The sequence below is a fragment of the Mytilus californianus genome, unplaced genomic scaffold (genome assembly GCF_021869535.1).
Source record: "Mytilus californianus isolate M0D057914Y unplaced genomic scaffold, xbMytCali1.0.p SCAF_6, whole genome shotgun sequence".
NCBI lineage: Eukaryota > Metazoa > Mollusca > Bivalvia > Mytilida > Mytilidae > Mytilus > Mytilus californianus.
In genome coordinates this window covers 104,907,285-104,934,198 of record NW_026262712.1, presented here as the reverse complement: position 1 = coordinate 104,934,198, position 26,914 = coordinate 104,907,285, and the positions used below count along the sequence as shown (strand labels likewise).

Sequence of the window (26,914 nt, the reverse complement as noted above, 5' to 3'; positions counted from 1 at the left end):
TCCAATTAGTTCATGTAAACTTTAAATGAACCTTGCATTTTTCGTTTATAAATTGATAATCGATATATATCTTTGTGTTGAATACACCACAATATCCTGAATGTGCTGGTATACATGCCAGCGTATTTTGTAATTTAAAATCATATTCCTTTATTAATACAAGTTCAATTTGGACATATAAAACATAGCAAAAGTTGGACTTTACAATAACAAAAGAACATGCGTGCCTCAGTAAAACTCAATAAAATCTAAGATACAAAGATCGTTCTTTTTTGATTAACTAATAAATATATTTTTTTCATGTTCAATCTGCGAAAATTTTCCATTGATTGTATAAAACAATAACAGTCTTACATCATCGAGTGTAAACCTTCATTTGAAGTGTTTTATATAATGTTCCATACATTTATGACGTACTGAAATAAAGAATTTGAAGTGTTTTCATGTCACTCGCGTAAAGTTAATTAATTTCTGTTTTATAAGTTTGAAAATAAATCTTGAAAGTATATTGAATATGGAAACTCCTCAAATACACTTTGTGGAACGAATTTTATTTGTTCAAGTATAACAATTACGATACAATTTTCAACAAAATGAACTAACTTAAATGTAAGTGCAGTTTTTATAGGCCTGTTAAACCAGAAATAGCAAAACGAATATTTTATCGGGTTTTGCATGCAGGTAAATAGACACTCATTATCGTGGAAAGCCAAATAGTGGCATGATTATGAATAATGATGAAGATTCAAAAAAATAATTCATCCCTCTCATAGCTATGTTCAAATATAATATCAGACAATGAAGTTCTATACAGAATATTTTAACATTGTCTGTTTAGCTGTTTAAAGTTTTAGCAGCATCAATGATACATTGTATTATCTTAGCTACGTGTTTATGAATTTCCACATGACACTCAGTTGTATTTTGAATGTCAATACATTGAGTAATTCCACCTAAACCAGGGAATGCCACACCACCGTAATAATTTGCTGAATCAGGGGAATGTAATAAATGTCTGAAAAAAAGATCGAAAGAGAAGTTAGTGCAAAACCACCATCTTTTTAAAATTTCAAAGCGGTATATTATGAAATACCAATTGGACACATATAACTTCAATTTTTTGTCTTGGCTGCGATGAAAGTCAGGAAAGCGAGACCAAGCGATCCTACATTCCGTCGCCTTCTTAGGATTGTTGTTACTTGGGACAGAAGCTTTTTCATTTAGAGATAGCATCGGAAGCAAAATTTAAAAATACATTGGTTTTTTCTTCATTTTTCGTTATTTAAATGAGAGGTGCATTTATTTTTTTTCCAGTTAATATTCACATACAGTCTAGATTTCAATTTCCTTTTCAAACATCATAGAAATGATACGAAAATTACGCTGAAGCTCTTCATTATAAAACTAGAGGCTCTAATAAGCCTTTGTCGCTCACTTAGGTCTATGTACATCTTCAACAATAGACCCTCAAACATAAAGGACTAGAATAGAATTGATGACACAAAAAAAAAAATCTTGATCTTGTATTACTGATCATTTTTTCTGTTTACAATTTCTCTCTATCTTCTTAAGTTTTTGCCTCCCCCCCCCCTCCCCCTAAAAAAAATGGCAATTACTCCTATACAGAGTCTACTTACCATTTCGGCAAAATTTGACTTATTTGTAGATCTAGTCTTGCTGGTCATTTTCAAAGCAATTGCTTTAATGCCATCGCGTATGGCCATCTTTGTGACGCAAATCAGAGACTCCGCCAAGATCAAGCCATAGTATTTTGTTAAACAGTCTCCTGGTCTGTCATTCTTAAACAACTATGTATGTTTTCTAATGCAATACATAGCTTGAAACTTTTGAAAAACGTTAGTGGATTTAAGAGGTTTCAGCATATGTTCTTGTAGATGTATTTTTGTATTTAGGGGGACAACCGTTTGACTAACAAAAAACATATAAGTCCGAGTGAAAAAAAGTGCATTTTTATACCTGCGATTCCGTTCTCTTTTCGTACGATGTTACAACAAAATATGGAATAATTTCAGTTGTTGATTCAGTATTGAAAATTTTACTGAATTATCTCTTATTAAATACGGTTTTATATGTTTAATTGGTGTTTCTCTAAGAAAGAGGCCAGGTGCTATTGTTCATTCATAAAATTATCGTTCATTCATAAATTTATCGTAAAATCAAAATCACTACACAGGTTATACGTAGTGTCAAATGATTACCTGTAATATGAAAAATAGGCAAACTTAACTGACCTATTTTGTTGATTTGTTTGCGCAAATAATTTAGCGGAACGAAACCCTTATTAAAAACACATAACAATAAGTTCGTTTTCCTTTTTTGTCATAACTCCGTAAGATTTATCGATCACCTTACTAATGAAATGGACCCGTCAAAAAGTGGTAGATTCCAAGTCCAGATGAAGAGATATTTACAATTTGGAATTTTCTAGTTTCATAGATTCATAGATTGAAAAAAGTACGTCCTGTTGGATATCATAATCAAAACTGGGTATGCATGACAAATGATGAAACCATTATCCTCGTCTTTCCAGTGGACGAGTCTACTACGTGTGTTGACACTCGACGGTCCACCGTGTTTACAATTTTATTTCACATGTTTTCGAAATATTGAAGATAATTTTTCGCAATGTTTCCTGAAAATTGATAAATATCAAAGCAACGAAGAGCTGTTTGTTTTTGTTCGTATAATGACGATTTAATGTCATGTTTGTCTGTGATGACCCACCTTTTCGGGATTCTTGAGAATTATAGTTATCTCGTACCGCATGAGGATGACACATATCAACTGAGCAATAATGTTTGGGACTTAGTTGTAAGAAATGAAGACAAAGTAACATTATGAAAATATTTTTAGTAAGCTGAAATATATATTTATTTTTTACATGTTTATGTCTTGTATTAAGATTCATCTATACACTTTCACAAAAATGGCTGTGTTTACACCATGAAATTGTCTTTAAATGCAGACAAAACTGTGTAATTCTAATAGTTTAAAATCCTGGCAGCACCTAGATATATACAAGTTGTATTCATTTTGTGTTTTAAAAATAAAAAAACTTTTGAGGATTTTGCTAAACATTTTCTTTCCTTGCCACAGGTGGTGTAAAAATCTACAAAGTCATGTGAAATCTTTGAGATGGTCCCCCTCAGGTAATGATTGTATTGTATCATATTGATTGATATGGATAATAGAGTGACAATAGAAATCTACTCACAACACAGGTGATTTAAATAGTGTAAATGAGTGGACTGTATCAAAGAGAACTCAGGTGTTTGTTTATTTCACCATCTTCTGTGGCAAGGAAAGAAAATGTTCATCAAAATCTATAAAGTGTTTTAACTTTTTAGAACATAAATTGGATGGAACATAAATTTATATAGGTGCTGCCAGGCATTAAAACTTTTAAAATTACACAGTTTTGTCTGTACGCAGAGAAAATTTCATGGTGAAAACAGCCATTTTTGTTTAAGTGTATAGATGAACCTTAAAGATATTTTATTTCTTTCCCGTTTTTCAACATTTGCGTCTGGAAAGTTGAAATGTTTTAATTGAATGGTTAAATTTAAATTAATTATGATAATTGTTAAAATTAAATCAATAAAGGAAATTATTGCCCAGTTACAAACACTACCAGGGGATAATTTCTTTTTGAGTTATATGTTTCAGCACATGTAAATTTGACCCCAACTTTAGCCTGGTAAACGTGTTGTCTCCTTGTGAAATATAAAACAAATGACTTTCTGCTAAAGTCTTTTATTGATATAAAGTTAAAACCTTCTTACTTCTCACTAGACAACACTCCTGTCAGGTTTAATTCTTATATATATGTGGATGAAAAATAAAAGTCCCCAAAACATTAACATGGCAGCAATTGCTTTTACAGCCTTTAAGGCTTTGATTTTTATTTTAATGTGTGTATCTATTTTTTAACAATTTTCAAGATAATAGGCAATAACACCAAAAATTGGTAAAAATTGTGAAGAGTAAGGAGTCTACTGACGATTTCGGCCATGTTGACTTATTTGTAGATTTTAATATATTGATGATTTTTGCTATTTAAAGAGTTTATCTATCTACTTTAGTTTTCAAGATAATAGGCCAAAACACACTAAAAATCGTCATTAAAGACCAAAAACTCCAATAAGGGGTCATCGGACAATATCGGTCATTTGACTTACATATATGCTAATCGTTTTTGCTTCTTTAAGTTTTTATCTATTTATTATAGTTTTCAAAATATTAAGGAAAAACGCAAAAACTTGATGAAAATCGTCATTTAAGGGCAATAACTCCTATAAAAAGTCGTCTGACAGTTTAAATGAAGATAGAATATAGGTAGATCTCAACATTCTGAACATTTCTGCACTTGTCAGATTTTCTCTATTTTTTAAGCAGATTTCAAGATAATAGTTGAAACTTGTAATTTTCCCCAATGGTCTATTTTTAGCCACGTTGGAATCTTAGTTGGCCGGCTTCGTAATCGTACACATTTTTGAAACCAATGATGATTGTGGCCAAGTTTGGTTAAATTTGGCCTAGTTGTTTTAGAAGAGAAGATGTTTGTAAAAGTTAACGGACTTGTTTGATATTAATGACAAAGGGTCTTATCTGAAATTATTATCTTTTTTAAGTTATCTCTAACACTAACATATATATGTAAATTTTGCTAATATTTGTTTGTTTCATTTTTTTTTAAATCTCGAGGGCTCACAAAAATCTTAACTCCTTATGATGCACTTGTATTTTTTTATTTTAGATTGCGTATCTATATTATTCATGCAATCACCTTAATCTTTGTTTTACTCACTTGTACATAGAATTTCCTGGCAATCCTTCATCGATCAAAAAAGTACGTTCTAACCATAACAACTTGTCATTTACTTGTCTAGCATACAAAGGACTGTGAAAAGTTAAAAAAATATATAAAGTCAAAAAAAGGGTATTTGTCAAATAATCAATTATATTGACCAACGAGAAACAGATGGAATAAAAGTAGATTTCCTAATATACGAATCAGTTGCTCATATTTCATTGGCATATAAATGTTTAAGTATGAAGAGCTGATATAATAAAGGCAAATGAAACACTTCGTATGAAATAAACGTTTTCTTCATTAACAGTCTTGATGATATACTTCAATCTTTGAATATTTCACCTTAGTGGAACAGAATCAGCTTGCCATTCTGAAGTATCGGAATTCATTCGTGTTGCTCAATCTTTAGTTTTCTGTGCATCTTTTATTCATGGTGGCTACTGTTTATTTGTTAGTTCATTTCTTTTAAATATATGTATCAAACTTGTGGTTTTTATTTCCTCTTGGTATCTTTTCTTATTTCTTCTTTTCATTTAAATGACAGATGATAATTACCAACAATGTCGTAACTTTATGATACGGTACACTCTTCTCCTCTAAAAGGGTAAGATCCAACTGATATAGTTCATTAGCTTTAGAATCGTATGTTGGTGTTTGATTTTAATTAATGAGATTTGTGAATTGATTTGTGACCTTTTTCATTCGCATAAGCTTTGTTCTCTTCTGAAACAAATTTACTACGCATTTCTTGTAGGCTCTGAACTACAGGGCATTCAATGTTGAAACTGAAAATTTTTATTGTATCGAAACATAATGAACTGTTGAATTAAAAAAAACCCAACATTTGCAGTAAGATAACTTTTGCTACTATAATGTTTGTATGTTCATTACAAACTTCTAACCCTTTTTTGATTGATTTATACTGACTCTAATTTTAACCATATACAATATATGAACTTACTCATCATTGTCATTGTTTATTGCTGCGATGATCGATTTCAAACGAGAAGCTGATACATGAAAGGCGTTAACAGATCTATGTATCCACTCTGCAAAAAAAGAAAACACTCCATGGCATTTGTTCAGTAGACCTACTAATTCTTCATCACCATCATATAGCAGAAAACCGAAATAGAGCAAAATATTGCGACTTAGTTTTCGTCAACGACAACAGCTCCTAGCTATTCCAATTTAATCCATCAAGCAATTGTAGTTATAGCTTACTACATACGGTATAGTGGGTCATTATGCAATGAGTTTAAATGAATCAAAAATACATACATAAACGGAATGGGTAGTATACATGATATGAGATTATAGAATGGCACACTTGAGACATATCGTAACATATCCTTAATACATAAAAACAAAACATCACTGACACATTCTTTTAACATTTGTCAGGAAACATGTCAATGATTCACGAAATAAATCAGGCAATCTGTGTTATGACGGTCGCAAATGCAAATTCAATGGCGAAGCGGAGCAGAGGCAATAGAACAGGCATTTCGGAACATATTTATATACATTTGAAATTGGCGTTTTTTCATGTGTACGAAGTTGTTGCAATTACCAAGACCGTTAACTATGTAATCGATCTCAGACGTTATACTATCAAAAGTTGCAGTTGAACACATTATTTATCCAGAAATAAGCGGTATGAAATGGATATTCACGACAAAACAATCTAACTAAAATACATGGATATACAAACAGCCTTACATAGCTTCATTGTTATCATTTATCTTCACAGTTGATGGTACGCTTAATTGTTTTATAAACAATCTGATCTTAAAACCTGAGATACATAATGGGACAAAACTTACCGGACTTGATAAAACAAAACTAACCTTCTACATTAGGTAAACTAATACCATACAAACCTTCCATCTTTGGTCCAACTACTTGTCCTAAATGGTTCAATAGTTCTTCCACTGCGTTGGAAATATATTCAAGATATCTATCAACGTCGAACGGAATTATTCGGGAATCAGCCAAATTTCTAATGCTCTCAGATATAATGGATGTCATCGTTTTTGCAAACTTCAGTTCTGGATCAATCATTTTGAATGCATGATAATTCTCATAACGGGAATGATAAAGTGGTGTTGTTGTAGAGTCCCAAATATCTTTCTGAAACATTTTACATGTTTGAAGGAGGCCATTCAACAAACAGTACATAAAAAAATACAGACATATGGACAAATATCTAATTTTTAGTGTCTATCAGAGGGTAATTGTTAGTTTTCAATTTCATCAGAGGCGTAAAAAGGAAGGGTAGGTTCTGATGGTGAAAACCGAACTCCCGGGGTCGAAACAAAACAGAAAACACCACTGTCAAAAGAGAAGCGATTAACAGAAAAACAACAGCTTACAAAACAATACACAGTGAAGCAAAGAATGAGCAAACACAAACTCCAACAAAACCCCAAAGGAAATTTAAGCGTCCAAGGAAGTAGATAAGAAGTACCTGCTCTACTATTGACACCGTCTTGTTTGCCATGGCATGTACGAATCCGTTTAAAAGTCGACGAAATATGACATATTGTTTCGATGATTTGACAATATCCGCGGTAAAAGAATTTTAATTTTCGTTCCATCAGCAATGCTAAAATTAATATTACTGCAACCCGTTGTATACAGGTATCAAGTAGACAAATGAATCTGTTAAAATCTCCGAAAACCGTTCAAAGTATAATATACATAAAATGGAAACAAAATGTTATCATGAACTGTTAAGCGCTGATTTAGGATTTGTGGATAAATAAACGGCTTTCACTAAGTTAAGAAGCTTTGGCTGTTCGGTAAAGACCCTTTATTTTATATATTTTGCTATCAAATAGTTTGGTCTCTAGTGTACCAAAAGAAATACCAAATTGAAATTAGTATCGAGCGTTCATGCTACTACCATTGAGTAGATACCAGTAGTTGCGGAATGCCAGTACCCAGCGGATAAATACGCTAGATGGTATCAGCAGTTAAGTAGTTCAGTTAGGAACTGTGGATATTGTTTTATTGAAATTTGCTGTTATGAAAAAGAATCTTTTGTAATTAAGGAATGTATCTCCTTAATGCATATCTCTCTGATTCGTTGTCCATTTTTGGCTATTAGTATATATGGTATCGTTTGATTTTATTAGACAACATTATTATATGATTAAACAGCAACTGTGTATACTAATTACACTATTTGGTGTCATCCGCCTCTCTTTAACAATTTTTAATCCTTTAAACGTTTTCCACATTTTGTTTTTATTCAATTTGATCTCTAGCATGTGTAATGATGGTGTTTTCAGTAACACTTCTGCGTATTGCCAGCGGAATCATACGGTAATATGTTATAATACAGAAATTGTGAAACTCCATCACGTATTACTCACACTTTACCGTGACTGGGTAAATGATAAAATTATTAAAAAGAAGTATACATACCAAGTACGAATACTTTGGGTACATAGATGGTATTCCAAGTCCTGCGAGGAAAGGGACGTGATCACTACCACCACCCATTTTGTACACTCTTTGAACCAAAAATTAAAATATAAGCATTCAACAAAACTATATATCAAAATGTCACCGGTGTATTAGGATGTTCGCTACTCTGTTTCAAAATAACAAGCTTTTTTAAAGACTTTTATAAATTGATAGTCTATAAATAAAGGAACTAAAAAAGCAGAAAAAAATGAAGGGTCCGTGTGCATGTTTTCGAGATATAAGCCATTGAAAATTTGGCGGGAAATAATTCTCTCTAGATTTTTCATATATTTAACATTGGCACCCTTTTTCTTTAAAACAATATGAAAAAATAGCAAGGATTTTATAGCATTTTCAAATATGGCTTTGAAAACTATATGTAATAAAATTATGGAAAGAAAAGTAGGGGTTAGCGGGGAAATATTTTTTTAATGGCAGTACATGGATAAAAACAGAGGATTCCAAATATCTGGCAAAAATTCAGAAACAAGAGGAGCGAACACCCTTAAAGGTGTTCTTGTCGCGTAATCTTTAGATTAATATATAATATTTTAAAGATTTTTTTGCTTCGTCCTTATTATTTGCTTTTGCGTTGTGTGTTCTTCTTTCTCCTAATTTGAGTTTTGACATATTTCTATTTCTTTAACAAATAAAGAGTCGAGTCAAAGTGATCTTTACGTTGTTTATTGAACTGAGTATATGTATAAATCTAGAATGAAGATGAACCTTATGAAAAATGTACGATTAACTGAGTAGTATAGATGGTTTTGTTTGTGCTGTTACGTATATGTTAACATGTCCTCGGCCCTGCAGTGCTCGAAAGTTGTGTATGACTCAAACGTTTTCTTGTTGTTCTTTCCTTTTTCTTTTTGTGAAATCTGATGTCCGGTATTTTGATTGATCGGAGAGAAACACATGCGTTTAGTTATTACATTTGAATTAAAATGTACAAACCTGAACCTTGGGTGACTACTCCAAGCTTCATATACACTTTTGTATTTGCCATAAGGGTCAGGTACCTGCGTATAAAAAAGCTATATCAATGAGTGTCAGTTCTATATGAAATATTTGCACTCAATTTTAAATATATGTCAATTTTTTCTTCGGCTTATGAAGTTTGTGGTTCAACTAAAGGTAAAAATGTTTTATTTGATATAGTATTTGGTCATGTTTATACATTTAAAGATGATTTATATAGATTTGATATTAATGCGACAAAGCAGCACAAAACATTTCACTAAAATCATCATCGACAACGAGTAACGTTGAAATTAAATTCTTATTTTTGTCTGTGCGCGCGGGTGTTACACATATTTAAAAGTACATAAGAATATATTCTTCTTCATAATATAAACTCATTGAAGAAACATATTTTCTTGCTCAAAGTTGCAGAATTTTCGACACCTCAAGTTCAATATCTATTTGAAACGAAACAAACGTTATAACTGATTAAGATGTCTGTAAAATACATCTTTTATCGCGAGATCAGGATTCAAATATCAGCACGGACATTTATCGGATTTACACACAATAATCCTATATACCTTAAGTAACTCTTGACGTAAAAAAAATAGGTCCATATTATACTTCTAAAATTTTGAAAGCAATGTCAAACAAAACTATGAAAAAAAACATAACAAGAAAAAATAAACAGTTGTCAAAACAGACGAATTGGTGAGTTAAAATTATTGTTTTGACAATTTACAAAAAATTGTTAGTTATAAACTCATTATTATGAAATGTTTGATATTATCAAAATATATAGGAAAATACTGAAAAGGAATAACTTTCGTCCATGTACTGTAAAATATCGATTTTTTAGGTTGATATAAGATACTTTCAAAGAATGGTTAAATAACATGCCAAAACAATTAAGAAATGAATTACCTTATCTGATGCATCCTCAAACACCTTTTGAAGCAATGGCACCGTTTTTAAATGAATTGTGTCATTCCCTGCACGTCACAAAATTACATTAAATTATTTCATAGTTTTTCTCAGCTTTTCAGCTCAGCAAGACTTAATCATACGCAGGTTCTTTCAAACTAAAAATCGATGTGTTGTGCTTTACAATCAGCATTTCTTAAGAGCTCTAGTATGGTGTTCAAGTTTACTAATCATATATTTGTACATATTGTATTTTTTTGTTCATTTAGAAAAACATTTTTTTTGTTGTAACCCCGAATGTGACCAACCAAATTAGACTTATCACTGGATTTGTACTTACATGAGCAACACGACGGGTGTTCCATGTGGAGTAGGATATGCTTACCATTTCGGAGCATCTGAGATCATCCCGGGTTTAGAATAGGGTTCGTGTTGCTCAATCTTTAGTTTTCTATGGTGTGTTTTGTATAGTGTTATTTGTCTTTTGATCCTTTTCTTTTTTTTGCCATGACGTTGTCAGTTTATTTCCAACTTATGAGTTGGAATGTCCCTTTTGTATCTTTTGCCTCTCTTTTACGAAAACAAAATCAAAGTTTTATTACATTTTTACGTTATTTTACAATTTTGTTGAATGAATGCAGTCGATGTTTCCTGCATATTTCAAAGCTTTTTTTTCTTAATTTCCTAGTTTTGTATGAAAACAGTTGCCACCTTCAATTTTGCTTATATCCATTTTATTAGCTCCACGCAACACTTTTACTGATGTATTTCAAAATCATCTCAAAGTCACTGAGAGGACTTAAACATGGAGCAAAAATCTCTCCGCCCATTGCAAATTCAATATCTCTAGCAACAGTTCGAGCGGATTTCTTTACTAAATGTCAATTTCTTTTCATCCGTGCATTGTAGAGAACGGCATTACATAAAAAAATTCTATAGTCAGGAATATGATAGTTGTTTTCCATTCGTCTGTTGGTTGATATAGTCTAAGTATGATTTTGTCAGTTTTATTAGACTCCCCCTTTTTGAATTTACCTTGGATCCGTTATTTTTGTTATTACTTTTTTGACACAGAAAACTAACAAATAATTCTCTAAATTGACCAACACTCTAAATCTAAAATTCAAAAACAATACCAGGAGGCATACCAAGATGTATGTTACAGACCTTGTCAGAAAATTACATATTAATAGAGTAAATACCATACCATTTTTATATTGAAAATAGAGGCAGAAGATACCGAGAAAAAATTTAAAAATCACAAGTCGAAGAAAAACCGACAATGATATGGCATAACATGAAAAGCGACAAAAATACACACATGACACAACAGTCTACAAAATACGTCATAGAAAACTAGAACTGAGCAACACGAATCCCACCAAAAACCGAGGGTAATCTCAGATGCAATTTACAATGGCAAAAATTATAACAGAACGGTCAATCATAAAATAATGATAAAAATATAAATAACGATTAAGCCTACTCGAGACAGTCACATTTACAATCTGTACGGTCTGTATAGTTCATGTGTATTCAAATCACTTTAAAGATGTTGTTTACCATGGCGTTGTCAGTTTGTCATGGTCTTATGAATATCCGTTTGGTATCTTCCGCCTCTCTCTTATTATTGTTCAATAAGGATTATCTAAGTCAGTGCTTGGAAGCACTTTAATTATCTTTCCTTTTTGGATATATATGTACTTTAAATTTAACAATATGCACTTAATGAAATTATGATATATGAATTATTAAAAGAATGTTATAAAGTTAAGGATGAAGGTTACTACGTTGAAGAGTATATAATATTACCTGATACCGCGCTATCTACATTTATATATGCAACAGCTTGAGATGTCAACCATTTGCTGTTATCCTGTAAAACAGTCCTCATTCTAAATGTATAATTATTTTGCAATTTTGTAATTCATTCAATCGTTTTTTATGTTTTGTGGTGTCATAAAATAAAGAGGAAATACACCATAGAACATTCAGTGACAGAATATGTTTCTTTTTGATATCTTTCAAATGAATATACAATAAAAAAAAAGCTATTTAAAAGCTTCGAAAATGGCACAAATGCATATAACTTTAAATAAGCGTAAAATTGTCCAACGGTGTATATTCTTAATGTAAATGTTGGTATAAGTGTTTCTGAATTTATTTTTATCAGTGATGGTAGCATAAGTGACGAGTGTCTTGGTTGACACATTATCATAACTGAGACTAAGCATATAAGTTTAAAATCACAATAAGGGGGAAAATTATCAACCCCAGTTTAAAATGTCTAACTGTATTTAATAATAATTTTCCACTGATGACCTATAGTTGTTTATATCTTCATCCTTTGGTCATTTCTGCATAGTTGTTTTATTGGCCTTCAGATCATTTCTCCATATTTTTATAATTAGAACAAATGGTCCATAATATAGATAATGAGAACATCAATGTAACAAACTTTAACTTGCTATAAATACAAAACGGTGACATTAGTGGAGCCGAAACTAGTGTTCTTCGAAGAACATAAGTTATGTTTTTTGACTGTTATTTTATTTTTCTTCGTTTTCCCTTTGTCCATGTTGGACTTCTGCTTTTCGATTGATCCATTGGTATCTTTTCCTCCTATTATGACCATTTTACTATGTTTTTGCAATTTAATTATTTAATGAAGGACCTGAAGTGTTCGAAACATAAAACAAATATATAAAAAGATTATAAATACCTCCACCCATTCAAAAGATCCTACTAATCCAAATTCTTCGGCATCCCAACTACAAAACAACACCGATCGTCGGGGCCTCCATCCTATTAAAAAGTACAACACCAGTTAATAGTCCATCACTAATATATATTGAATATGGCAGACCGTTTACAAAAATAATAAAAGTGATTAAGAAATAATCAACTGTAATTAGATCGTAAAAAGGTAATTAAGGCATATGTGACCAACAACTGCGGAGGCAATTTATGATAAACAAAAGAAAGCAGTTAATTTACAATAAATATACTGTTTACGATACTCATATATAAAAAGTAAAATCACAAAAATACTGAACTCCGAGGAAAATTCAATCGGAAAGTCCCTAATCACATGGCAAAATCAAATGACAAAACACATCAAACGAATGGACAACAACTGTCATATTCCTGACTTGGTACAGGCATTTTCAAATGTAGAAAATGGTGGATTGAACCTGGTTTTATAGCGCTAAACCTCTCACTTGTACGACAGTCTTATCAAATTCCGTTATATTTACAACGATGCGTGAACATCTTATTTTATGAACATCTACCTTACTTATGCTTTTTCGATATTGACTCATTTTCAAAGCTATGAATATTCATAATAAGCAGCAACTTTTGCGAATATAGAGCAATCTTGTTATGTCAAAACTTTCTCATTGTTTTATTGTGTTGTAAATCGAGAGACGAAACCAAATTTTTGTAATGCTGGAACAAATGAATAAATGGGTCCAGTAAAATTATGTACAAACCATTCGCTTACGCTTCTTTTGATAGTTGTAAATCATTAGATATTATTTGTATCAAATGTAAGATGCTGGCTAGTTATTGTTAGAAGCTAAAATGTCACCTCTTAACATTAAAAATACAAAATATAAAATGCTGCCTAAAAGATAAATGGCTTTTAAAACCTGACAAAAACCGATAAAGAGAAATTTAAGGAGAGAATTAACGGTTCCAAACTTCAATAAGTAGCAGTGCATTGGATTATATTTAATAGGTAATTTAAATTAATATTTTGAATAATGGATTATAAGAAATAACCTTCTTTCAATAATTGTCCATAAACCCTGGCTGTTTCCATCATAACTATGGTACCCGACATCGGATCTATTGAACCGAAAACCCAGGCATCCCGGTGGTTACCGAGCATCACATATCTATCTGCAGATATAACACAACAACAACAATAATAATAGCACTATCTGATACTTGGTTGAAGAAATGAAACAAATAAAAAAAAAAACACCTTTCTGTATGAGACAGGTTAATTTGCTGATTTTGGAAGACTTTTCATTTTTCTACGTAGGTGAAAAATAGGTATTGTATATGTTTGTATACTGTTTATAAAGTGTTTCATGTTTAGAAACACTAAGTGTTTCAACCATAACATCTTAACAACTTAGGTTTTCAAAGCTCTTTATCTTCGTACTGGAGTTGACATTTCAATTGTTTTAATTCCAGCTGCACTAATTGGTTTGATGTAAACGAAACGCAAGTCAGGCGCAACAATTTTTGAGCCCTTATATTTTCTGACAATACAATTGAGAAAAGAAACGGGGAATGTGTCAGACAACCCGACCAAAGAGCAGAAAACAGCTCAAGGCCACCAATTGGTCTTCAACACATCGAGAAAATATCGCACCCGGAGGCGGACTACAACTGGACCCTGAACAATAATGTATACTAGTTCAGCGAAAATGGACGTCACACTAAACTCTGAAACTTACTAATGTACCAAATAAAAAAAAAACATACAAGATTAACAAAAGTTAGAAGTTCCTGACTTGGGACAGGCGCAAAAATGCGGCGGGGTTAAACGTGTTTTGTGAGATCTCAACCCTCCTCTTATACCTCTAGTCAATGTGAAATAAACAAACACACAGCAATACACACACTAAAACTCAGTTTAAAAGAAGTCAGAGTCCGATGTTAGAATAAGCAAAATGACAATGATCAATATAAATTACTTGAAATATGAACATTAAATCATTTACATTTTAATATAAATTGAAAGCATAATGAAGTTGTTTGCGACGTTCTGTTGAACAGTATGATATTCTTTCAATGCAACGTTCTTTTGCATAAAACTTCACTATAGCTTAGATCCTCAGTTTGTATTTTTATTTTTGAAACATAAAAGGTGCTTTCATAACATACTTTGATAAGCATTTGAATCTGTTTTAGGATATACTTGAGGAAATCCTATATGCTATGTATGTATGAAATATCCCCATATGTAAGACTTGATAACGTTACTTAACAGCCCTCAAAATTAATTTTAAATACTCCTGGCTGCTAATATTCATTCTGATTGACATATTGCCTATTGCTTTTTTTTCATTAAATTATCAGCTTTCTTGAATATACATAAATAATATTAAGATATATAAAGTTGACTCACCCGGTTCTAGTTCACCTTTAATTTTCCCAATAACATTAAAGATACGTTTGTATTCAAGTGTGTTACTAACTTTGAGATTTATTTTCCTAGAATAATAAACACATTTTTATCTCACATAAATTTGAATAGAATTTGACTGTCCCCTTTAAATGATGGCCAGTTATGAATGAAGCATCGAATACAAAAACAAATGAAGAAAACATATTCTTGAAAACATTTAATCAACAAAATAACTTGAATTCAAGATAAACCCTGAGTAAGGAGATAATCTTTACTATAAATTTTATTTGAAGACAGCGATCACAAATGCAAATTATTGAATCAATTACAAAATCCAAGTTATAAAAGACACTTTTACCAATCACTATTGCATGATGCTGTTGCGTCAAATATAACTCATTTTAGGATTTTTAACATAATCTGCAAGACGGGGTGATAATAATAGAGCAGGAACTGTTCAATTGTTTAGACAATGTGAGTTCTAGTCTGCTCTTTTTTTTTTAATTTAGTGTGTTTAATTGACCATTGATGGTTTATACGTCCTTGTAGGTTTTTTTATAAATAGAGAATTGTGTCTTTCGATTTTTCCCAAATGGTGTCTTTTTTATCAAATAATTGTTGAACATCTTATTAGATCTTTATATACCACAATAATTGTCTGATCCATAAATTAACGATTGTGACATTTTGACTGAGTGTGGATTCGAATGACACATACCCTGTCGACGCGTCCGGTCTATTCCCTTTTAGAGTTCGTGCGATTCCATCAGTTTTTGATTTTTGATTTGTATCTTCTTAATGGGTTCATGATATTTGTACATCGGTAAACAACCGTTGTCTCTAATTTATTATCTATTATTACTGTTGTTGACAGTCAGATTTCACAGTGGAAACCAAAAATATACTACTGCTAATAATAATACAGTAACATGGAAATAAACAAGGATGAAACATTCCTGCAAATTTCAATTGAAATGCATTATTCGTGTTAAAAGCACCTGGAAATGTGTTATTCAACTTAGATAGCTTACCTTTTATTAGTTAAACCTGGACCAATTCTATAGGTGATATTTAGACTACCTTTCCATTCGTCTGGTACTTGGTCACCAGTCATCAGACTTTGACATAGCATTGAAATAATTAATTAATAGTACATATAGATGAAATGACAGCGTTTTTATGTTTTATCTGAAGCATACATTACGGTTATTTGTGTCAGTATGAAAATGGTTTACTTTTGTTGCTGTCCGCTTCATTTTCTGGATATATTTCCAAACTCTTGATTCTTTATATGATATGTTTATTCAACAAGAAGCTGCACGCTTTGACATGCTAGCATACCAACAGTCGTAATTCAAAGTATCGGAAAGCAGGGAGTAAGCGTTTGACAAGTCCGAAAAGCGCTTTCGCGTAACAAGTCATAAGAAAAATATGAGGAAAATATTTGTTAGGCTAACGGACAGATAGACGGATGGACAAACTGATTGTAATTTAGAATTGTAATGTTATTATCATAATTATAATTAATAAATTTGGTTGCTATTTTGTAAGCACCATCTACGTATCCACAACAACAAGACATTTTCCTAAATGGATGATCTATGCAAAGTAAATTTTATAGCAACTGGGACGAACATTTAAAGGTTTTTGATACTGATTGTGTTGATGTTTCAAATTATGGTTTTCATAAGTTGAAGATTTAGGAAACTTTTGTGATTCATGATTTGAGTAACCATAAAAATTATACGTTTCATTATTTTGAAAGGACAATTTTATTTTTGTATTTTGCTTATCGCATTCGAAAGGATAAGTTACCGAATTTGATAATAAACAACAATGCCAACAGAAATTGATATGACTGACGAGAATAATATCGACATTCCCAAAGCTTATTCCCAAAGCTTAATGTGATAGAAGACAACAAAACAGTTAAGTCATTTACACATAGTATTTTGGCAAAGATTACATAAAGCACATACTTTTGTCATTAACGCCATTAAATAGTACACACTTATACCTCAGCAGGCTATACGCATTACTATAACTGATGGGTAAACACGGGATCTTTGGTAGCCGAGCATTTATTTCATGTTCTCTTAATCTGTAAGAATATTCTGTAATTTGAAAACAATAATTACAAATAACAAACTCAATTCAAATGACTATTATACAAGTTTTTCCATTTTACGTTGGATCAATAACGACAAGAATGTTTTCGATCACAATTTTAACTTTTTTGTAAAAATCGAGAATGACATTTTATTTCTGATACCAATCATTGTTCAGAATGTTCTTGTCAGACATGTAATGCTGACGTAAGGAGGCACTGCTGTCAATGTTTCAGATCTAAGCTAAAATTGATTAGTTAACGGTAGACCTGTAATGCTGACGTAAGGAGGCACTGCTGTCAATGTTTCAGATCTCAGCTAAAATTGATTAGTTGACGGTAGACATGTAATGCTGACGTAAGAAGACACTGCTGTCAATGTTTCAGATCTGAGCTGAAATTGATTAGCTGATGGTAACTACGCCGTTACAACTTAGAACAGTATAAGAAATACGTATCCGTTGAAATCACAACACTGTAGTAAACTTTTAGTTGTGTTTCGGTTTGTTTTTTACATAGAAGTTCTACTAAGGAATAAACTAATTAAAAAGAATATTTTTGAACATTATTGATCGACTAAATGTGTTGAAGGGATCAGATCCGTTTGCTCCATGAATAAGACTGTAGCGTGCACAATCTTACACCAATCGGTCTAAGTATATGTTTGTCAACAAATCAGCGGTTTAGTTTCTTTTTACAAAAAAATCAACATTAAACTCACCATTAGCTGGATATCCAGGTGTACTCTGGTCCCCTTTATTAAGAACAATATTTCCTCTCTGTGATCCGTCGTTTGGTAGGAAAACTGTATCTGGATATGTTGAATTTGTACCAGAAGGGGCATAATCACCAGGATCAGAGTATAGTATTATACCTACAGCTCCTGCTTCATATGCATTCTTAACCTGTAGGAAAAAGACCATTGTTAAAGACCGTATGTTAACCTTAAGATGTCTTCCATTTTTGTGTTGATAGGTTGCTGTTTGACGTTTTCTTACATCTCCTTGTATTTGTGATAGATATTGCATATATAATTAATATTAAAATATTATTGGTGTTTAATTTAAAGTTAAGATATGAAGATTTTTGTTTACAGACGTCAGTAAAAATATTTCAAACATTACCGAAACAATCGAAATACCATGAACTCTAAATGAAGTAAGGGCAGATGAGTCAATATGGTATGTCCTTCCTCCAATACATGCATCACTAGTCATGAGATTCGAACCAATATTGAATAGCAAATACTGAACTGTTATACTAGCTTATGTGCATATGCAGTTTACAACTGTATATGCAAACTTTGCGTTGACCCTCAACATATTACATTAGTACACAATGAAATCCGACGGAAATAATAGAGAACATGTTTTTAAAATGAATTAAAAAATAAAATAAAAACAATTTTCGGTAGACGTAAAAACACACTAAAACACACTTGGAACAAGTATGAACAAATAGGTCTCTTAAAATACTAAATCCCTGGGATGTTTTTAGTTGATTTTAGTCTCTGATGCATGATTTGTTATTATTAATTGTTTTGGGCTTTTAACTAGCTGTCAGTAACTGTGAGTACTCTCAAATCGTACTTTCTTGTTTATTTGACCTGTTGATACTAATTGTAATGCTTTTTTGTTACTTAATGTTTACTTATTCAGGGTTATATCTGGTCTATATACCAGCTTTGATAAGTGTTTGGTATTACTATAAATTTTCACTTCTTCGTACTATGAACATCAAAATTATTTATTTTGTAAAAATATTTCCTTTCTCCATTTGAACTGTACACGTATACCTAACAAAAAATTTCATTTACCCGTGTTTAAAGTTATTGCAAATTTTTGTTCAAGCAGCATATTGTTTAACATTTCACAGCGGTATAACATGTTACTTTAATTATTCTTCCCTTAGTTTATCTATTTTGTATTTGCATTGTATCATAGATCAAATTTATTTGTTCAGTGTATGTTTACTGGTGTTAATATGTCTTTTGATTGAGTTAAGCCATTTCAATTGATATTTTATAGTGTGTCTTTCTATGTTGTGATGTTACACTATTGTCTCAGATAAGGGTGAAGGTTTGGTACCATTAAAACGTTTAAACCCGCTGCAATTGTTTGCACCTGTCCTAAGTCAGGAATCTGATGTTCAGTAGTTGTCGTTTGTTGATGTGGTTCATAAGTGTTTCTCGTTTTTTAAATAGATTAGACCGTTGGTTTTCCCGTTTGAATGGTTTTACACTAGTAATTTTTGGGACACTTTAAAGCTTGCTGTTCGGTGTGAGCCAAGACTCCGTATTGAAGGCCGTACTTTGACCTATAATGGTTTACTTTTATAAATTTTGACTTGGATGGAGAGTTGTCTCATTGGCACTCATACCACATCTTCTTATATCTGTTAACGGTATCACCACCATTGATGAACAGACGTTTGCACTTGGTATATGTATTAAGCTCTTCGTAGCCATTAAATAAACAATGTATGACATAATAGACGCAAGCAACTGAATATGATTATTGAAGTTCGCAACTTAATTTAAAATCAATCAAGAAAAAATGCATGTTATTCAATTCTAAAAGATCGACACACAACATCTAAAATGTGAAATCAAAGGACTTTTGACAAAATACCTCTATCAAATCCATACCACTTTCAATTCGGGTAAATTGTGCCAAAATTGTGAAATTACCATTAAGGCAAAATTTCAAAGAATTGATTTTACATTCACCCTACAAAATCACAGAGGAAAAGAGAGGTTCACACTAAATTAACTTAACTTCAGATAGAACTTCAGTTAGCAAGGCCGACTGAATTTTCAATGTGTGCAGTCATATCAGTACAATTTGGGGAATTGACTTAGTCACATCCGTAGTAATTACGGTAATTTCCCAATTGTAATTAAGCTGCTACAACTCCAATGGGGTTTCATTTAGAGAATTCTAACCTCAGATACAATATGCAGAGATCAAAGAATAACAGCACTTTTGTTTATGTATTTACCTTGTTACCTCGGAAGCCTTTTCCATACTTTGCTATAACAATACTACCGGAACAATTGATGTTCATATCATTAAGTTTTTGAAAATCTGATTCCCGAGCATAGTTGACAAAAACCAAATTTCCCTGAAACGAAAATTTCAATATTCTGATAGGACTAATTAAATCTAAAAATTAATTCAAATTTGTAATCGGATATTATTGAATGCTTTCCTACTTTCATTGAAATATTTGTAAAAGTGTTCTGTAATCTCTTGTTTATACCTATGAGCTATTGTATATATGTTCATGTTTTAATATAGCTGTCTACATACCAGTATATACTGGTCAATTTATGAAAACCTTTTCAACCAATTGTCACATACAACACAATGCATTATAATATGCTATACTGTAGAGTAAATTAAGACACTTCGCATATGAGTGATTGATTAAACCAGAGTGTACGGCGCCTAACTTGAAACTTGTTTAACAGCTAGTCACAGTTTCAGGGAACGGTTTCATTTTGCTTCGCATCACGTTGCAGAGCTATTAGTTTCAGTCGATATACACGCCATCTTGAAATAATTACTTATCATATATAGGTTCTGATTGGTTTCTTTATGATGCGGCTGAGATACAGCAACAGCTAATGGCTTAAATGAGATAAAGAATTACAGACTTTTCTCGTCTCAGGATACGACATCAAATGCCGGAAAATTAACAATGTGTATTTTAGTTCCGATCTATTGGACATTAGATTTTAAACGAAAAATTTATCGTCAATGGTTATGCAGTAATTAAGGAGTTTTAAAAAAAATGTTCCTATTTTAATTTATTTAATTGCTAAAATGTTGGAACAAAATATCTTTTATCGTTATCAAAATACAAATTGAAATAAAAAGAAAATAAATTAGAGAAAAACAAACTGAACCTTAAAGAATCGTTGAGATGTGTGAAATGCAGATATGAGATATTTCATTTCTGATAAACATTTAACTTATGAAAATATTTTTAGCGGTATGATGAGGATTCTGAAAGAATAATTAAATTTTAAGGCTTCATATCTGAGATGACGGATAACAGAAAAGTTGATTATGCATAAATTATGCAATAGCAGGAGTGAAATACTAATACAAGTTCAGAGATAAAATAACGATTGTCTTTTATAGAGACTGGGTGATGATAGATACAGTCAGAGATAAGATAATGAATTTCTATTTATATTAATTAAAGCTCTACGTTTGTATCAAACTTAAATATAAATAAGGGGAAAAAAGCAATTAGAATAAAAGACAACGCAATGAAATCAGGCAGTTAGTTTTCTCATATGATTGTTTTACATTTGTCATTTCGAGGCATTTTGTAGCTTACTATGCGGTATGGGTTTTGTTCATTGTTAAATGCCATACGGTGACCTATAGTTGTTAATTTCTGTGTCATTTGGTCTCTTGTGGAGAATTGTCTCATTGGCAATCATACCATCATTTGCAATCATACCACATTTTCTTTTTTTATATAAAGAAACCATACGTAATCTTATTGCAAAATACTAGTCAACACTGGAAAGTATGACGAAATTTAAAGCACCTTTTAGGTGTGTTAAATGCAGAAATTATATGTCATATCGAAACAGTTCATAAATGAATATGCGTTTGAGTCCTTAGAATAATTCTGACACTGAGTGATATTCTTTGGAGTTGAGGTGATGACTCTCTATTTATTTAAAACTTATGGTCTATGGAATAAAAAAAATGAGGTCTGATATATTCCTCGATGTTTGGATTGAAAAATATTTTACTTAAGTTACTAACGGTATGTGATTGCAAAAATATTAGCAATTGTCCAAAGAATTATAATAACAGTGAGATGAATATTATCTATTCCAGATTATTTTATAAAATTAAGAGATGAGTATGTTAATCGTTTATAGGAAAAGCACGTGTGTCGACTACTCTCTCCAAAAAATATAGTTATAAATGGCATAGCTAGTCAATTCTTTTGTTTTTATTATGTTACACCCCCCCCCCCCCCAAAAAAAAAAAACCCAATTCTTTTGATTTTGGTATGTAGACCCCCCAAAAAATCAGATTTAAAGTTGAAGTAGCTGGTGCACAACTTCATGTCCACCCTAAAGAAGAATCAGTGCAAGTTTCTTGGAATTCTGTCAATTTGTTTTCAAGAAGTCGAGGCAATCTGTATTCATAAGTGAATTTAGAGTGTCTAGTAAACAGAGGCCTACAGCGTTTTGGCGACAAAATAGGACGATACAATAACAAATAAGACAATACAAAAACGTTTGTATTCATAAGAAAAAATAGCACAACTTAGTAACCAAATATTTTTTTTCTTAAAATCAATATCCGTATTCAACGTACATGCGATTGCAAAAACATGATTTTTCAATTGCGTACTGGACATGGGCTATACTGAATTGGCACTATTATTCCTGCTTCCCTCTGTCTGTCGCACACTCGTATAAAAACAAAAAATGAACAACTTCGTTATATTTTGGCTAATTTACAAAGAACATGTTATGAAATGAAAAAGTGAGATTTGTTTGAACAAACTGATTTAAGTATAAAGTTGAGGTTTCAAACTGTTTCTACTCTAAATACCTGACTGATTGGAGTATGTTGCCTGGGTATAAATAAATTGAGATCAAGCATATCTTGAATATGATAGCCAATTACCAACCCATACAAACCAGTGTAATTGGTTTTCCCAAATGGTTTTAGTTCGGGATTAACAAATAAGAATATAACTTAGGGTTTTGAACTATTTTCAAACAGGCTACAACAACTTATAATCATGATTCATTTCATTAAACTTCTTTACAACAAAGACACTTTTCACAGTTACATTTCGACTTCGGCCAGGAAGCTACCTCTAATTCCCAAAATAGCACATCAGAAAAGAATTAACATACAGTGTTTGCCTCTTATTTATCATGTTGTAATGTTATCTATCGGAAGCGACTGAGGGGTGGGAAAGAGAGAAATTATTTCTTTAACAAGAAAATTATGCCTAACATAGAACATCAGTTTCATAAAGAATCCATGTCAGTTTATCTACATCTTATATATATATATATATATATATATATATACGTATAAAAATTGCGGTTTTTATCCAACGCAATCATAGGTTTGAACGTTGTTTTCAATTTAGACTTGTATATATATATATAAAGAAATGACGTAAAATCATGTATCTTTATAGAACAATTATCTGATCTTTCATTCCAAACAGGCATAGAGGTTCATGATTGCATTTCTTTTTTAAAGAAAGCAACTTGTTCGTTTTATTATGCATATATTGCACACTGAAATTCAATATTGAAATATCAATTATTAATACGTGTTTATTTGCTTTGTTAATCTGCAATATTCACGATTTGATTTACTAAACAATGTTCTATACAATGTTTACAAAAATGCATTATCTGTATTTTATAACTTCTGCCAATCTAGTCACAACTCCAGAGAGGCACACCTCCACAGTCGTGTCTATTTGTAAATGTTTTAATTTTCAACAAGTAAATTGAACAAAATGTTAAAAGCATGGGTGAATAACGCATACTCAAAGTAGAACAACATCATTTTCACTGAAACGAAATATTTATTGCTGTTTCTTATTTATTTTAACTGCTGTAAATATCTTTTGGTTGTACAGGTCTTTGTTTACTCCTTGGTTTTGATTGTTATTGTCTTCATCACTCGAAATCATGTTACTCTTAATCAACATACCTAAACATTCATATATATATAAATAAATTATTTACAGAACTAGAAATCAAAATAGCATGTCAATGACCAGCTGAAAGAACTAGAAAACCACACTCCACAAAAACACATTGACAACTAAACACTGAATAGCCAGTTTAAAATTTCAGAAAAGTTCATCCTAATATATATACAAAAATTGATATTCCAAGTCTAAGACATCAATTTTATATCAATCAATATCTAAAAATACCACATTTCCAACACTAAATCAACAAACACATGCACACATATTACCTTAAATTAGGATAGAGCGAAGCAGTCACCAGCTTTTTAGAAAGCTCAAACTTGTGTTCTCTTATTGAGGCGGGTGACTCTAATAAAGTTAACGAATTTGCTGTCCAATATGAAATAACCAACGTTTTGTGCCTACCATAACATTTCCAGATGGTGAGAATGCATTGTATGGTTGTACTTCATCTCCTTCAACAATAACAACTGTTTTGAATGTTTCTGTCCCGTCTTCCTCGATTACAGAAACCTAAAATGAAAAAAAGTAAAAGAAATTCAGATTACACGGAGTATCATTGAAGTCTATCATTCAATTTGATATTTTATATAATTCACTACTACCTTAACTTATGTTTTAATCTTTTAGTTTCTTGTGTCGTAATTTTGTTAATTTTATTTGTGCATTTTGTTATCTCCACGAATTAAACATTCTTGTTAACTTAATATTTCCGGGGGGAATTAAAAATTAGGACTTTTTGAAAATAGAAATATTAATGGAGTGAACGGATAAATTAAACTACTTTTTCAACGAAAGAATCTGAAATGAAATTTTGAATATGAACAAATCAAAAACTATGATTCAATTCAAAAAACTATGTTTTAACCATTTATCAAATAAAATTGTAGGAAAAAGTATGTGTATGAGCTAAATTTCCACTTACATAATTATCAGCAGTTTTGTCAGGGTATGATAAAGTAACGTTATATTCTATAATTTCAGACTGCAAGCCATACTGAAGAAACTGTCGGTGAACAAAATCGCCACTCTCTCTATTGTTCTCTGTCCCTGCTAACCGGGGTTTTCCTGTTAGTATTCTGAAACAGTACCACTAATGCAAATTCCTTTGCCTGGCAGAATATGGATTAATAAACACTATCAGAACAATAGCGTGTTAATGATGATGTAACAAACATATGACATTTCAAATGCATGTAAATGGAATTTTTTTTGCCATACCAACCATTTCTAGATGATCCATTGTTTATTTTGCTTTCGCTTTGTTCTTTTCGTATTTAGTGATTTTTAACGCTTTATATTTGGCTTTCAGAAATTTTGGTCTTGAGAGTCCAGAAATACGTATTATGCGCAATAATAGTGGTTTCATGCTACTATATTGAAAATACTCTTGAGGGTAATACATAGGATTTATAAGAGTTTTTCTTGCTTAGCAATTCTGTATTTCTGTTGTATATTTGTCATTTTTGCAATTTTGAAAAATAAAATATTGTTTAAACTAGCAGAATTTTTTTTGGGAGTCTGTGTTAAATCTATTCACCACTGGTCTATATTCAGAGCACCTAAGAGTTGGACAAGAGGTATATATATATGTATATTGGTACCGTTAATTTTATTGTCTAATGTTAAGATTGTATGGTCACTTATGTTTTTTGTTGTGTTTTTGTGTCTCTTTGAAGAATAACTCACGTTTCCTTGTAATTAAATTTAAAGAATTGTTATTACTTGTATGGCTTTCAAAAACTAAAACAACATACCTTAAATTACTGTCTATCTGTCCTGTATCTATTTTATCAAATAACTTTTGTGTTATACTATTGTCCCCGTCTCGATTGAGTTTGTCTAATAACTTCGTCCTGGAATCCGGCTGAAACACTATTGTTCGTGAAAAATAACCTATCAAAACGCCTATTATAAACGCTAACAAGATTAACAGAGCTGTCCATATAACTTTCTTATATTCTCTGGAAGTCATCTTTACTTCCACGCGCGTTTACAAATAAACTTCACCACTCAAAGTGTTGTATATAATCAACAATTTGTTAATTACGTATTATAACAGCGTGCATGATATAAGTATGAGGCCCAGTAAGGGAAATGGGTGTAAATGAATTTCTTTGCTTTAAGTTTTGTATTATATTAATGCGAAAGGTCATTTATGTGCTACAATTCTAAAATGTACTGAAATTTCATTGATGTATGTCTCAAAGGATAATTTTCTACACAAATTAGAGGTATTTATTAAAAAGTTTGGAACGCCATAAAAAATATAATTTCTTATATTCAATAGTCAAATGATAAAATATGTAACACATACGTACACAATATCTGAATCAAATATGAATGACATACAAGCCAAAATTACAATTATACGGGATAGAAATGATCCACCAAAGCGAAAATGTATTTTCAACAAGTTATATATTAATTTTAGTTAAATTATTTTTCTTGTCTTCAAAATATCACATTAAATGAACTTTCTAGAAACTAGTTTTGTTCTGCAATCGGCCCTTTATTTGGCAAATAACAGTTACAAATATACTGTAGAGTAATCATAGCAAAATGACTAAACAGTTATTTTGAAGATTTTTTTTTAATTTGACCAACTCACCCACAATGAACGAGACTTGATATTAAATTTGTGGGAGGTATTAAGGCGGATTGTATACATCAACAGTCTATATAGAAATTACCTTTATTATTTATAATTCTAAAAATCAACTAATAATAATGTCCA

The 26,914-nt window shown here is 31.3% G+C and overlaps 1 protein-coding gene across 1 annotated transcript; it reads right to left on the bottom strand.

Moving 5' to 3' along the window:
• Positions 1-535: 535 nt before the first annotated feature.
• On the bottom strand, positions 536-26,212 carry LOC127706237 (glutamate carboxypeptidase 2-like). Its single transcript, XM_052210734.1, has 18 exons — positions 25,935-26,212; positions 25,103-25,256; positions 24,583-24,690; positions 20,449-20,571; positions 18,170-18,353; positions 17,359-17,455; positions 16,373-16,459; positions 15,342-15,427; positions 13,982-14,101; positions 12,918-13,000; positions 12,008-12,071; positions 10,196-10,263; positions 9,263-9,327; positions 8,267-8,354; positions 6,718-6,967; positions 5,796-5,883; positions 4,829-4,921; positions 536-1,015 (listed from the first exon to the last, which is right to left on the bottom strand). Exons 1-18 carry the CDS (start codon positions 26,150-26,152, stop codon positions 835-837), a joined length of 2,157 nt encoding a protein of 718 aa, XP_052066694.1. The 5' UTR covers positions 26,153-26,212; the 3' UTR covers positions 536-834.
• Between the last annotated feature and the right edge of the window lie 702 nt (positions 26,213-26,914).

Bases quoted from the DNA above. Each gene is read 5' to 3' on its own strand.
- LOC127706237 (XM_052210734.1), bottom strand. From the start codon at position 26,152: ATGACTTCCAGAGAATATAAGAAAGTTATATGGACAGCTCTGTTAATC. The intron at 17,456-18,169 runs GTGAGTTTAATG...TTCAAATTACAG, and splicing joins ACCTGGATATCCAGCTAATG to AATATTCTTACAGATTAAGA. The intron at 4,922-5,795 runs GTAAGTTCATAT...AACTTTTCACAG, and splicing joins ATAAACAATGACAATGATGA to TCCTTTGTATGCTAGACAAG.